Here is a 15,356-nt window from a genome sequence, read left to right as displayed (position 1 = left end):
AATTTAAGAGATAACAGAAGTAGTAACACTAAAACAAAAAAGATCAGAATAGTCAGAATAAGTAGTTTACCCCTTAAAGAGAGAGGGAGACATGTTGTGGTAGTGGCACACACAGGCTTTAAAAAGGAACTGATATTATTCAACTTAATCTCAGTGGAATTACACAGGTTTTTGCTTTATATTCTTTAGGCTATACTTACACATTTTATATACTTATCTACATACTGCACAATTTTTAAAGACTAGTTTTAAAAGTTAGCGTATCAACAGCTCAGTCTTTACTTTGAAATGGCAATCAATCTTCACTTATTTGCAACATCCTAAAGAACAGACATCTGTATTCTCACAACTATCAAGTCTAAAGACAACATACCTTATACAGCCCAATGCCAGGATCAATAAGAAAATCACAAGTTGATGTAGACGGCTGACTAGAAGGTCCCACCCTTGGGGTTTTCTTTACTTTAGGTGGACTACTAGAACAGGGTTTGGCCTGTACATCAGTCTGTTTAGATGTGCTAGGAAGATCAGGGTCTGGGCGAACTAGTAGCTGAATTATGTCATTCAGTCCAACATCATAGTCAAATAAAGTATATCCATTTTCCAACTGGAAAAAAAGGATAAAAAAAAGATTAAAATGCTTCTGTTAAAACTTGATCTTTCTACATCTTTAGTTACCCAAATGTCCTAGCCAAATTATAAAATTCATAGTAATGCAATTTAGTGACCTTGAAACCATTCCTATTACTTTATGGCCTCTAACAGTAGTACCTTCTGAGGACTTAAGTATATTTTTAAGAATCATTCCTTATTATCTATCAGGAACATGGATAGCCACTGAAACCAAAAATATATCACTGCTTATGTGACTTCAACATGGAGGCAGAAAAACTCTAGATTTCTCACCAAGTTTTATTTAAATTAACAGTACCTGAGTCCACTGTTAAGAAGGGTGAATTTTGAAGGTGAGTGGTTTTATGACCTTGTGTTCATAAAGACATTAACAATTTTAGATTCTGAAGCACTGTAGTTTTTTTTTTTAATAAAGCAGAAAAGAAATTAAAGCAGCAGTAATTACAATTCTTGTTCATGCTATTCCACTTGCCTTAAGTTCTCTAATTCTATCCATTTGTAAAGGCTGTCAACTTGTATCATGAAAAGTCTTCCAGGATGAAAAATGAATAAAATTATCTTGCAACTTACCCATATTTTGGCAAAGTCTCTGCAATGGATTAAATTGTGACAACCCCTCCCTCAATCATACTAAAATGCAAATCCCAAATATCTTAGTATGTGAGTATCTGGAAATATGGTCTTTATAGCAGTAATCAAGTTAAAATTAGGTCATATTGGGTGGGCCATAATCCACTGTAATGGACATCCTTATGAAAAGTTTAAATTTGGATCACAGAAGATGTAATGGTAGCCACATGACTAGAGCAATGCATTTACAAACCAAGGAATTTACAAAGGATTGTGAGCAACACTAGAAGCTGAAATAAACAAGGAAGGATTCTCTACTAGAACCTTCAGAGAGAACATAACCCTACTGATACTTTTGACTTCAGACTCAGTCCCTGGAAACAGGGAGACAATAAATTTCTACTGTTTTAAGCCACTTAGATTTTGGTCCTTTGTTACAGAAACCCCAAAAACTAATAACTAATAGTCTCCATTTCGCTTCTTTGTAAAATTCAGTTTGGCTATGTTACAATACAGTAAGAAAAACCAAACTCCCTCCACCCCCAAAAAAAGAATGAAGAAAACCAAACTCTATGAAGATCAAAACTATCATTTCCCCAGAAACATTACCAATTTAATCATGGTTCATTTTCCTTCTTTATAATACCTGTCACCATCCTCAATTCCCTAACATAATAAGGCTATATTTCCAAAATCCACCAAAGGGAAGAATGCATTTGTCCTTAAATGATAAATTTACTAATATACACATAAATTATTTTAATTCAAGTGGTCCCAAAACACATCTAGCACAATCCTGCATGTAGATATTCACAATTTTAACTACATAAGGGAGCGAAGACTTCAAAAATTTCCCAGTGGGGGTTAGAGATTGTCTTTTAATAAGGTAAGCAATAGTAACAAAAAACAAAACACAACAACCCCCCACCCCCTTGCAATCCTGAACTCCTGGAGAAAAACTCAAGAAGCAAAAAAAACAACTATACATTCACATTTCCATTTTGACATTCTCCAATACCCCTTTCCCCCAAAAAGATAAGAACTCATGCTGAAACAGTTGAAAAAGTACAGCTTAATTAAACATACAACTGTTGTATATTATGAGTGTTCAAAGTAGAAAAAAAATTTGCAGTACAGAGCATGTAAAACAAAAAACCCAGTATACAACATGCAAATTAACTGGAAGGACATTCCCCAAAATGACGAAAAGCGGTTAAGGTGGTAAAATAATTGGAAATTCAAAGTGCTTCCACAAACAATTTTCCATTGAAATCTAAGGCACAAGAGTCAAAAGGACAATGGGAAGGGACATTTTTATAATCAAGCCCTCTGACAAGTTTCTATTAAGTGACTGGTCAAAATAACAAACTGCTTAAATGGTATTTGGTTTGAAAGGAAGAGCAGCAATGTCTTAAGTCAGTAAAACACTAAGCATATCAAGGCATGAGGCCCTATCACAGAAGTTAGGCCCACATTAATGTGTAACTTTTCCTTCCATTATTCCTGCTTGCTAGGAGAGCCACTTTTACCCAGATTATCTACTCCTTCCCTAATTCATAGGTATTCTTTTGTTTTCCTAAAACAGTGACTACTATCCATTGCATAGTAATTTCCATACAGCTAGGCTTTTGTGAAGAACTTTGGAATCAGTTGTTACATGAAAAGTAGTAAAGTTCTCCCAAACTTAATGAAAATGTAGACTGGAAGTTATTATCACTTATACACCAAGCGGAGAAGGGTGGAGTCATTTAGGAATTACAAACACCAGTGAGTTTCAGGCACGTAACTATAGTCCATCAATGTCTCACAGCTGAAAATGTTTAGGAACTGCCATCCCAGAAGATGGGAGCGCAGTATTTAAAATACTAGAGAGGCAAGAAAGGCCCTAGAGTTTTTGTTTTTGTTTTGCCAGACTGCTGTCCTGAATCTGTACTGGTTTTAAGTAAGAAATTCCAGGTAACAGGAAGAACTGCAACAGTTATGCAAAGTAAAACTAGGAACAAATACTAGTACTGGCAATAGCTGAGAAGGCAGTGGGAGAAGTCATTTCCCAAGGGGTTACTAATGATGCCCTCTACCTGTATCCCTTAACAACTTTCATTTATCTTTCACATCATACATATATATATACACATATATAGGTATGTATATACATATATAAAACATTGATATGACACACTCTCTCCCCTTTAAATAGGCCAACACTTTTACTTTGTATTCCATGTAAAAACAAAGAGTCCAGGGGCAAGAGTACTATTCAGTTTTCCTTCAGCTCTAGTTCATGTCCCACCTACAGTGGTATAAACAAAAGAATGAGAGGAGGTGATAAAATCCTTTCAAAGTAGGAAAAGCTCTGGATTCTCAAAATACTTAAAGATCTATCAATGTAACTCTTCCTTAAAGACCTGATCCCAGGAAGCATTCTCAACCTCCCAGAGTAATATAGCAAGTGAGGTTACCCTACTCTAACCAGAACTTAGAGCCCTGAATTGCTGCCCTCTATTCCTACCTTCAAAAGGAGTCAATTACAGAATTCCTCTGCTTCTCAAATTTAATTTGCATAGAGATCACCTAGGGACCTTGTTAAAAAATATGGATTCTACTTCAAAAGGTGTGAGGCTCCTAGGTGAAGCTAATGCTTCAGGTCCTGTTGATTCAGGGACCATACCTTGCATATTAAGAAATTAAGTGATCAACTATTCTTCAACATCCATTTTCAAACTCTGGTGGTCATCAGAATCTCCCATGGGGGCCTTGTTAGATGCAACCACTTGCAATTCTGAGATGGGCTGTGCACCTAGAATATCCTCAAGTGATTCCGATATATACCAAAGACTAAAAGCAGTAGACCTAACATAAAACGGGTGCGGAATAAGGGGGAAAGGGTACCATTTACATCACACTGTAAATTCGTTTTTATGATATTTTTCACTATGTGGCAGTAAAGGAGTACCTTATTCAAATAAGCACAAAGGCATTTTAGAGGCTAGGGGCAGCCCTGTGATACCAATCCCCAGTAGTTATCTACTACTCTGTTCATGGACTGTGAACTCCAAAGAATAAGAGAATGGAGGTAATAATCATTGCCATGGCTACTCCTCAGCTCACAAAGTAGACACAGCTGAAGCAGTGTCCTCCTTTCGTCTTCACCTCAATGGGGGCACCAAAGGCCCACTCCTCCTCCCCCTACTGGTTTACCGAGCTGAAGAAATCAAAGTAGTGAATTATCAACTGTTCTGGGGGAAGAAGTACAAAAGGGTAATTATCCTCAACAGTTTCTCCCGGAATGAGTTTCCTGGTTTACTGGAAGTCTACTTTGTTGATCTGAATTTAACTCAATTTGTACTTTTTCCTCAAGACAGCCAGGTGCAGGTCTTTTTTGTTTGTTTTTACCCCCAATATACTTAATAATTAGACTCATGCTTCATTTCATTCTCTGGTGCTGAAGTCACCAAAGTATCCTAGCAATTTATGTAGTATTATCTTTGGCTAGAAAATAAAATTCAGAAGATCCAATTACATAATCTTTATCTTTGACCAAAAGAAAAAAAGGTATCAGTCACTGGAGGTGTAGTAACAAAGCTAGGTAGTGTTTAACACGTGATCATTTCAAAAGCAAAGTCTACAACTAAATTGAACACCTGTTTTTACAAGTCAAACAGTAAAGGTTCAATATAAAACAGCTCCAAACACCTATCAGAGATGCTATCACTTATTTAAAAAATTAAACTCTGGCTCTTTCTCTCTCAGTGTAATCTTGTTACTCTGACATTTCTGGGCAGTTTTTGAAGCCAAGCCCATGAAGGGAAGAAAAATATTCCTTTCAAATCCTTTGTAGCTATAGGAAAACACTACTTCCACCAAATCAAAGAGCTACGTCTATTCCAAACCACAGAACTGAAGCCAAACTATCCAACTGGAGAATGCCACCTTTTGGGGGGCGGGGGTGGGGTGGAGAGATAAAAATCGGGTGGGCTTGGGTCTCTAGGTATAGACTTGTGGGATAAGAAAAATCTTCAATGGGCCAGAGTATGGCCATACCATACAAGTACCAGAGACAGCCACAGACACCCTCAGTGCCAAAACCACTTTCAGCCTTCAAGTATGTACTGCTGGCTATGCTCCAGTTGCTGTTTTAAAAGCTGGTCTGAAGGGGACGTCAGAAGGTGAGAAGCAAAAAGAGCAAAACAGTCTTTCATACTCCTCTCCACTCGGAATAGCCCCCCCCCCCCCCCCGCGCCTGTACCTGGGAGTTTAAACCCTATCCGGAGTCACATCAGTAGCTCCCTCCTCCAGCCCAAGTCTCTAATCTTCAAGACGGATTCCAATTCTAGGAGAGGAGGTGAGGGAGGGAGGGGAGCCAAAAGTTTTAGGCACCCTTCGAATCTTCAGTGCGTTCAAATACCTTCACGTGAAGAAGCAGAACTAGGGTTCTCGTGCCTAAGAGGAAGCGATCTGCACGCTTCCGCCCTACTTGGGAGCCGGGAGCGCGGCGGAGCCACGGCAGCAGTGCGAGCCGTTGGCGGGGTCAGCCCCGCCGGGCGCTGCAGCCGTCGGCCCTCCCCGCCGGCACCGAGGCATGGCCGCCAGAGCCCGCCGCCTCCGGGAGCCCCGACCCCGCGAAGCGCGGGAAGCGAAGGAACCCAGGCGTCCGGCGGGCTGTGCCGACGACGGGAAGGTCTCCTGCCCTGGCGCCCCCGCCTGACCCCACGGGTCGCACCTGCACCGTGGGGCTGCTGGGACCCCGCTGCGCCCCCTCGGCGGGCCCCGGGCCTGCGCTCTGAACCTCGTGGGCTACCCACCCCGAGCCGAGCCGAGCCGAGCCGGGTGCTCTCGAGGCGCGCGGCGCACCAAGCCCTCGGGCCCGCCCAGCCCTCGCCCCGCGCTTCCCGGGGGCGCGGGGGGCGCCTCACCTGCTTGCCCCGGTAGAAGAGGCGCTGGCACTCGGGCCTCACGTCGAACAGCGCCCACACCCGCTCGCGCAGCTCTTCAATCGTGGCTTTGCGAGACACGTCCTCAATGGTGCGCGTCTGGGAACCGTCGATGGTGCGCACCTGAATCCACATCTTGGCGCCGGGAGCGGGGCTGGCCCGGCTTTGTCTCCCCCGGCGCTCCGGACGCCGCGCCCCGCCCGGCCCGCTTCCCCGGCGGCTCCGGCTCTCCGCGGGCGGCGGGCGGCGGGCGGCGGGCGCGAGCGCGCACCCGTGAGGGAAACCGACCGGACGCCGGGCCCTACAGGCAGCGGCGACCCTCAACCGCGCGCCCGCCCGGCGGGGCTGAGAAGGAAAGGAAACCGGAACCAGTCGCAGGGGCCGCTACTACCGCAGCCCCCGCCTCACAGGAAGAAGCCTTGTCTGTGCAGCGCCGACTGTTTACTTATAGAGCTCCAGCACCCACATGGAGGTCACGGCGCCAACCCGGATCTCGCGAGATGGGCGCCAGGCTCCGCCTTAAAGAGGAAGCGGCGGGGGGCGGGGTGTGCGGGGGAGGGAAGGCTCGGGACCCGAGCGGCGGGAGTTGGGGGGCGGGCACGGGGGGAGCGGGGCTGCGCAGAGCTGTTCCTCGCCGCTCGGCCGGCGCCCGGGCCCGGATACGCCTTCTCTCTCCCGCTGCCGCGCAGTTACAAAGCCCACCCGCGAGTTCCCGTCGGAGTCCTGGCTTGGGGACCCAGGGGGCGAGCGGCGCCCGAGCCCTAGCGGGGACGGTTTCTTTGGTCCCAAACACGCCCCAAATAAGCCGGTCTGGCGTGCGCCTGTGCGGTCCTTACAGTGGGGTGCGGCGGCGCGGCCTGCGTTTCCGAGAGAGCACCGGGGTTAGGGAGCTGCTCCAGGCGCTCGGCCGGAGACGGCCGCCCGCGGTGGGGGGGGGACCCAGGACCTTCCCGCCGGCCCGAGCGCCGCGTTCGCGCCGAAACCTGCTTCCTGGGTCTCCCGCGGCGGGGCCCGCTGGGCCGGCTGGGCCCGGGTGGGGGCTTCGGGCCGCCGGCAGCGCCCTCTCCGACCCGGCGCGCTCGCACCGGGACCTTAGGCCGCAGGGGTGTCGGGGTTGCCGCCGCAGGGCCGCTCGCCAGAACCGGGCGTCTCTGTTTGCGGGCCTTCCTGGCTAGTGCGCCTTGGACCCGAGGGATCCAAGGGTCGTGGAAAACACTCGTAAAGGATGCAGCTCCACACCTCAGAAGAAAAGGCTCCAGAGATCTTCCCAGGAATAGATCCTCAGAAATAAGCCCAAAGTAGCATTACCTAACAGTAGATTTATTTAAAATGAAAATGTCCCGGGGCGCCAGGCTGACTCTGTGGGTTTGGGGCTGCTCTGCTGAGGTCATGACTCCAGAGTCCTGGGAGGGAGCCTCCACCGGGCTCCCTGCTGGATGTGGGCAGCCTGCTCTTCCCTCTCCACCGCTTGTGCTCTCACACACTCTGTCCCAAATAAAATCTTTAAAGAAAAATGAAAATGCCTTCCTAAGAAGGAAGAGAACATATGAAAGTAGAGATATAGAGGAAGATATAGATACAAAGTAATGTATATAATAAAATTTGGATTTTATACTTGTCAAAATCCATAACTTAAATATTGGCTGGTGCTAATTATTACCCTAAAGGTAGCGCAGCAATTTTTTGTAATAACCGATTCAAAGAAGTCTGGCAAAGTCCAGAGGTAACATAAAAAAAGAATGGCCCAACATGCAAGAGACAAAAAATGGAATACATACACATATTTTGGGTCTCTGCCCTTGATGAAAATTTTACATTCACTTATATCCTCTAAATATAATTCATCTTGCCTGCTCCTCATTTAAGTACAGCAAATATTGAATATTCATTACATGTGTAAATGAGGTGATGGAGATATGTAAAGCACACTTCTAACCTGCCCCAATAAGGAAGAGCTATTTGCTATTATAAGAATGTGCTATACCCTTGTGCAGACATGTTAAGAGTTTAATTCCCTGCATATAGAGAATTTACAACCTACTTTAGTTAAGATGTAGAAAAGATGAAATACTAAAGAATCTTTTAGCACTAAGTAGTTGTCAGTTTAAACAGTAATTAGTAATGAAAGAAGGGAGACTAGAATGATCTGGAAGTGTAAGGATAGGGGGACAACTTGACCTGAGTTCCATGGTATATTGTAATGGGGGCAGCGTTTAAATGTTCAGCTCATAGACTGAGATAGATCTGAGTTATAATCTCAGTTTTGATGTTTATTTAAAATATGATCTTGGACTCGTTATCTGTTTTAATTTCCTTGGTGTAAATGGTGTCTATAACATTTAGTGAGTGTATAGTGCTTAGCATAGCATAGTGCTCATGTGTTGGTAGGATACAAAAAATTATTTTCATGCTATTGTTATGGAGGGGATTTACTTAAGCAGAGAATGCTCAAAGAGAAGAGCGTGCTTACACACAGACGGAAGGTATGCATTTTTACAGGTCAGAAGAGATTGCATGTCAGAGAAAGGTTGACTAGATAGTGTAAAGATTAGTATTCAAAGCAGTAGATTTTGCAGGCCCCAGGGAGAAACTAAAATTTGTAAGGAGTCCACTGATGTGATTAAATATGCATTTGGAAAGATGACGGAATGTTGAAGGATACTTTAGGGAAAAACTAAAGGACTGGTAAGAAAGTTTAGTGAAGAGGCAACTGTGTCAGTTTCAGTGAAATTTTGTGGCAGTGGATAAGAGAAGAAAGAGCAGATTCCAGAATATTCCAGAAAATCAAGCCTACCAGACTTGTAAGATGTGTGAATATGAGAGATGTGGAAATGTGAAATGCTGAGATTAATTTCTGAGTTTCTAGTTTGGGAGAAAAATGGATGTCTTGGATAGATGGTGATTCTCTTAAACTAGATGGGGATGTATAACGGACCATTGGAAATATAAGTCCAAAGTTTTGAAGGGAAGTAGAAAAGTTCTGAAAGAGGAACTAGTTAAAACCTTTTGTATTCATTCTCATGAGGGGATTTATCCTCGTTAAGGTGGTAAACTAGGGGGGAAACAAAATTGCTATCTACTTGGACTGTACAGGATTTGTGTTAATCTAGTCAATATAGATCCCAAAGGATCCACAGGACAGGACTTAGAGGTGTGAGATTCAGGAAAGATATATTGTTCTGTGGAGACCCAATTAATTACTTCTTGAAACATAAGCTTATGTGTGTAGTAAGTTACTTAGGATATAAATAAGTAATTGCAAATGTGATTCTATATGTAGCAAAACACACTCTTCTGAGTTTCTCTGCACAGTACATATTGTAACTAAGGTTTCCCCTCTTTGCCTACAAGCTCTTATCTGCTTAGGAAGTGGCGCAGTTGAAAAAGCAAGACAAAAGTTCTATGACAAAAAACAAAATATCAGACAGTTCTGACATACCATGCCTTATTATCACACAAGTAACTGAAACAACTTGGATGTGAACAAAGAGGAACTTTTTACATGGATACAAAGCAAATACTAAAATTTATGACATCAGTCATGACTCAATATTTGTTCAAGTCAAAACAGGCAAAACAGAAAGTTTGATTTTTGAACTGATTATTCTAGTTAGACTCCTCACACCACAGAATATCTCCAGTTTTCTCACCTAATGTCCTAAAATCCAGAACTTTTGTGTATTATAAAGAGGGGATTTTTAATTTGCTCCCTGAAGCTGAGTCTCACCTTTTCACCAGCACCTCTATGTTGGTGGTCTTCCTTTTGTTCCATCAGAGCCACTCTACCTGTTTGCTGTCCTGGGTTAAGGAATATATCAATGGAATCAGTGCTCTCAGGTTTCCAGTTGAATCTGGCCAGTGGGGAGGAAGCACAAATAGGAAACTAAAAGAGTTAGGTCAGTATATTTATTCCACTGGTTTTCTCCCTGAAAGTTCATCTTTAGCTGTCTGTTGCCTTCCTGAGAAGTCACTACTACTCTTAAAGTAGCCTAGTCTACGTGACTCGCTCTTCCCTGTTTTGATAATCTTTCTCTTGTTGCTTTGGGTCTACAGATCATAATAGTTCTACAGTCCTAGATTCATGCATATTCCTTCCATTCCCTGTAGTATGGCCCACACCCTGCCAGTTGGTCCCTTGCTGTGTGTGTCTATGTGTGTGTGTGTGTGTGTGTGTGTGCGCATGTGCGCGTGCCATTAAAGTACCTTAACTGAAGGTTTTGTTCCAATCTCTAGTGCTATTTCTAAAAAAACTATATGTAATGAAAATTTCCATTGACTAAAAAACACTTCATATTGTGGCTCATTACTTAAATTAGCTATATTTTAAAGGGTATTCTCCTTTTTAATAGAATCACAGATTTTTACTGTGGACATCTGTTTTAGAGATCATTCTGGTTCACCTCCTTTTTGACAAATAGGAAAATGATGTGAACAAGGATATGTAATCAATGAATGACAGTGTTCGAGCTTAGAACCCCGCCCCCCACCTCGTGTCCTTCCTCTTTAGCCAATGATCTTTACCCTTCAGCTTTCCCTCTTTTGTTTATCTCAAGGCTTCTCCGTTCACTTTGTCTAGAGAATAATCATTGTCCTTCAGATAGAAGCAGGGGTCTGAGATTCTCACTAAAGATTTACATTTTTAAAAAATATTTTATTTATTAATTCATGAGAGACACACACAGAGAGAGGCAGAGACACAGGCAGAGGGTGAAGCAGGCTCCATGCAGGGAGACGGATGTGGGATTCGATTCTGGAACTCCAGGATCGTGCTCTGAGCTCAAGGCAGACACTCAACCCCTGAGCCACCCAGGCATCCCAAGATTTACAATTTATCCATGCTTTCAGTCACATGCTTTCTCTTGCCTTCTAAAAAAATGTTTTAAAAAGATTTTTAAGTTATCTCTACACCCAACATAGGACTCAAACTCAAAATGCTGAGATTAAGAATTGCATGCTCTACCAACTGAGACAGACAGCCAGGCACCCCTCCTGCCTTCTAGAATTGGTCCTCATCTCTTTCTTTGGATCAGTTCAGCTTAGATTTCCCCACTGAAGGTAGGTAAGGCTCTACTTTCTGACGATGGGGTCAGTTCTAGTTACAACTTGCTCTATGAAACAAATTTTAGAGGTTTAAAATCACAACAGCGACTTTACTGTCTCCTGCAGTTTCTGTAGCACAGGAGTTCTGAATTGGCTCAGTTGGAAAGCTGGAGTTCTGGCTCAGAATTTATTATGCTATTGTAATCAGATACAGCTAAAACTGGAAGAATGGAGATTAGAGCAATTGGGAACTAACCAGGCATCTCTCCCTGGGAAGTCTTAGGACTTCTCTGTGGACTTCTCTCTGTGGGTAGTTTGGGCTTTCTTACAGTGTGGCTGCCCTAGAATAGTCAGGGTTCTTACATGGTAGCTGAAGACTTCAAGTGAGCAAAGTATAAGCTGCATCACTTTTTATGGCTTTGTTTGAAAGTCATATAGTAGCACCTCTACCACACTCTTTTGACCAAAACATTATAAAAGTTCATCCAGTGTCTGGGGGAGGGGATGGATACCCCACCTCTTGATGGGAGAGGTGTCAAAAATCATATTATAAGAAAAGCATATGGGATGGAAGATATTGTTGCAGCCATTTTGGGGAAATAGAAACTTCTATAACTTCTTCATTTAATTTTTTCCATCTATTTTTTTGTGTGTAACCAAAGAGTTTTTAAATTATGACATACATCAGTCATACAAAAAAGGTATAGAGAATAATATAATAAACACTTTTGTATTTACCACCTTGCTTTAGAAATAAAGCATTTCAAGTAGTTAAAACTCTGCTTACATTCTCTCCCTTTTCCAAAGAAACATCGTCTTGAACTGGATATTTATTATTGTCATGCCCATCTTTATACTTTTAATGCATGTATCTCTAAAAAATGGTAAATTTGAGGCCCTTTTAAGGTTTATATGACATGATTCTTTATAATATTGAAACATGTTTTAACTCATTATTTTTCTGAGATTTATTAATCTATAGCTCTAGTGCAAACTCTATTAAAGGTTCAGATGGGGAATATGTTAAGTTTTGTGGATAGATGATGCTTTGCAACTTTTCATCCTGCAGTTGTAATACCAAAGCATATGTAATAGTGTGCCTGTGTTCTGATAAGACTTTATTTATGAAAATAGGTGGCAGAGTGCAGAATTGCTGACCCCATAGTTAATATAAAAATTATAACACTACAGATATCTTGAGTTCCCTAAAAGTTACTTTAGGTTATAACCCATCTCCAATTCCATCCTTATCGTAATCCTTTCCTTAAGAAATTTTGAGCAACACCAGCTTAGCAATGAAATTGGCAGATCTGCTAAATTTTGATTTGTGGAAAGCCTATTGGATGATAGTTTTCACCTTTTATTCTTAAGGGTAAAGGTCAGTAAACTACTGTCTTTAAGCCCCTCTAGCCACCTACTTTTAAATGTGGCCAGGCTCTTTCTTACCATGTCTTTTCTGCCTAGAAAATTTCAACTTGGGAACCGCCATCTTCCAGTAATTTGCCAAAATGACCAACACAAAGGGAAAGAGGAGAGGTACCCGCTATATGTTCTCTAGGCCTTTTAGAAAACATGGAGTTGTTCCTTTGGCCACATACATGCGAATCTATAAGAAAGGTGATATTGTGGACATCAAGGGAATGGGCACTGTTCAAAAAGGAATGCCCCACAAATGTTACCATGGCAAAACTGGAAGAGTCTACAATGTTACTCAGCATGCTGTTGGCATTGTTGTAAACAAACAAGTTAAGGGCAAGATTCTTGCCAAGAGAATTAATGTCCGCATTGAGCATATTAAACACTCAAAGAGCCGAGGTAGCTTCCTGAAGCGTGTGAAGGAAAATGATCAGAAAAAGAAGGAAGCCAAAGAGAAAGGTACTTGGGTCCTACTGAAGCGCCAGCCTGCCCCACCCAGAGAAGCACACTTTGTGAGAACCAATGGAAAGGAGCCTGAACTGCTGGAACCCATTCCCTATGAATTCATGGCATAACTGTAAAGAAAATAAAAGACCTCAGGATTGTAAAACAAAACAAAACAAAACAAAAAAAATTTCAACTCATATGTCATGGTTTCCCTCAAATGCCACTTCCTCCAGGCTGCCTTTCTTGATATTCCCCAGCTGAAGGAGATGCTTCTCCTGTATTTTCATACTTAGTTCATGTCTCTACTAACACTTAACTCAAAGCTGTAATTATTTGTTTGCATGGCTATCTTTCCCCATTAAATTTTTTATTTCCTAGAGGGCAGGGACTTAGTCTACCTTTGTTTCCAATACAAAAGTCAGAGCTTAGTACCTGTATACTCAATAAGGAGTTGTTGAAGGATGGATGGGTGGGAGGGAAGAACTGGAGTCTATTTAGGTGTCTAATTGGAACAAGAAACAAATTTGCATAATCTGCAAGCCTCTAAAGGTGGCAATACATCTTTCTTCATCATTCTATCCCACCTCACCTTACAGCATTTCTTCATGCCCTCCTGCCTCATCTTTTCAGGCAGATAGATAAATCATGTATTCTTTTATATAGATAATTATAATTTTTGTGTAGAAAAAACTTTGCTGTACCTTTTCTTATATTCTAAAATCCCAAATTCTAAGAGGTTGAACACCTTTAAAACTATCATTTATGAAGAAGGATAAGAAAATTGGGGTAATAAAAAATAGGTTTTTGTCTAGACTACTACAGAGGAAAAAATAAAGTGTTTCAATTTCGCTAATATAGTATTTGGTTTGCTATTAGGATTACTGCCTATGAAGGGGAAAAGTTATTAATGTAAATACTTTCCAAAGAAAGGTGCTTTCCTCCATTTTCCAGTTGAAAACACATGTTGACATTATTTTGCTGATTTGCATGAGCAAGAAATCCTTTATAACTGATCCATATCTATTTAGCAATTAGTTTGTTTAATGCAGGTTTAATGAAAGTGTGTAGCATGATGGAAAGAATATGGGCTCTAGAATCAGAGACCTGAATTTGACTCTGCAATCTGCTAATTGCCAGAGTCATAGCATTGGGCAATCTACTTAATTTCTCCAAGCCTTGATTTCTGTATCTGGAAATAGAGTGCCACAAGAACGAAATGAGACAAAATCTCTTTGTATAGGCACTTTTTTTTTTTTTTTAAGATCTTATTTGTTCATGAGAGACACAGAGGCAGACACACAGGCAGAGGGAGAAGCAGGCTCCTCGCAGGGAGCCTGACATGGGACTTGATCCCAGGACTCCAGGATCATGCTCTGAGCTGAAGACAGATGCTCAACCGCTGAGCCACTCAGGTGTCCCTGTATACGCACTTGATAATGGTTACTTTCCTCTGTTTTGTCACATTATTTAAATGCATTTTGTCAATAGAATTTATTCTGTTATTCAAATGATTCTGTTGGTGATTTGAGACAATAAAGAATTTGGATTGGGAAGCAGCGTTGTCATTTATAGTCCATTTTATGGATTTGGTTTTATGAGTTTGAAGAAACTCTAATAGGGTTCAAGTCAGCATAAGATGGAGATGAATTATGAAGTGCTAACTTCTGCTTAGCAGATTTATGTATATCTAAATTATTTTTGTGTTTCATTAGTTCATCAAGCAAATGATAATATTTATGAGGCACTTTAAGAAGCTTTCTATCCTTTTTTTTTTATTGGAGTTCAATTTGCCAACATATAGCATAACACCCAGGGCTCATCCTGTCAAGTGCCCCCCTCACTTTCTATCCTCTTATGAAGTCCCAGAGGATTTCCAAAACTCAGAAAGATCCACTGTTTGCCTTCTCTCTGCTCACTCTCAGATTCCAAGTTTAAAATCTAAACCATAACTTTGGGGCAGCCTGGGTGGCTCAGCGGTTTAGTGCTGCCTTCAGCCCAGGGTGTGATCCTGGAGACCCGGGATTGAGTCCCACGTCAGGCTCCCTGCATGGAGCCTGCTTCTTCCTCTGCCTGTGTCTCTACCTCTTTCTCTCTTTGCTTCTCATGAATAAATAAATACAATATTTAAAAAATAAAATAAAACATAACTTTGTAAAGCCAAAAGAAAAAAATCACAATACAATTGCAAAAATATTTACAGTGATATAATAGTTTCATTTTCTTTCTGGTACCTAAAATGATATTTACACTGTGCAAATAAGCCAAATACATCTATGTACTCCCTATAAAATTGTACTGTTAACATTTCATTTTATAAAG

The 15,356-nt window shown here is 41.8% G+C and overlaps 2 protein-coding genes across 4 annotated transcripts in view; one reads left to right on the top strand and one right to left on the bottom strand.

Moving 5' to 3' along the window:
- Positions 1-6,600, bottom strand: part of UHRF2 (ubiquitin like with PHD and ring finger domains 2) — a 77,346-nt gene extending 70,746 nt beyond the window's left edge. The window contains exons 1-2 of one of the 3 annotated variants that reach the window (XM_025432124.3): positions 6,117-6,600; positions 374-607 (exon numbers count right to left, since the gene is read on the bottom strand). In XM_025432124.3, the coding sequence (XP_025287909.1) occupies positions 374-607; positions 6,117-6,269 (387 nt within the window). In that variant the 5' untranslated portion in view covers positions 6,270-6,600. The remainder of the gene's footprint in view (positions 1-373; positions 608-6,116) is intronic. The other 2 variants (XM_025432123.3, XM_049116085.1) reach the window with 2 other exon arrangements.
- A 6,046-nt stretch (positions 6,601-12,646) lies between these two features.
- On the top strand, positions 12,647-13,219 carry LOC112650299 (60S ribosomal protein L21-like). The gene has a single exon (XM_035696656.2). It carries the CDS (start codon positions 12,683-12,685, stop codon positions 13,163-13,165), a length of 483 nt encoding a protein of 160 aa, XP_035552549.1. The 5' UTR covers positions 12,647-12,682; the 3' UTR covers positions 13,166-13,219.
- The last annotated feature ends 2,137 nt before the right edge of the window (positions 13,220-15,356 follow it).

This window comes from Canis lupus, chromosome 11 (genome assembly GCF_003254725.2).
Source record: "Canis lupus dingo isolate Sandy chromosome 11, ASM325472v2, whole genome shotgun sequence".
NCBI lineage: Eukaryota > Metazoa > Chordata > Mammalia > Carnivora > Canidae > Canis > Canis lupus.
The sequence above is the reverse complement of the archived record's forward strand: the minus strand, read 5'-3'. Positions and strand labels throughout refer to the sequence as shown.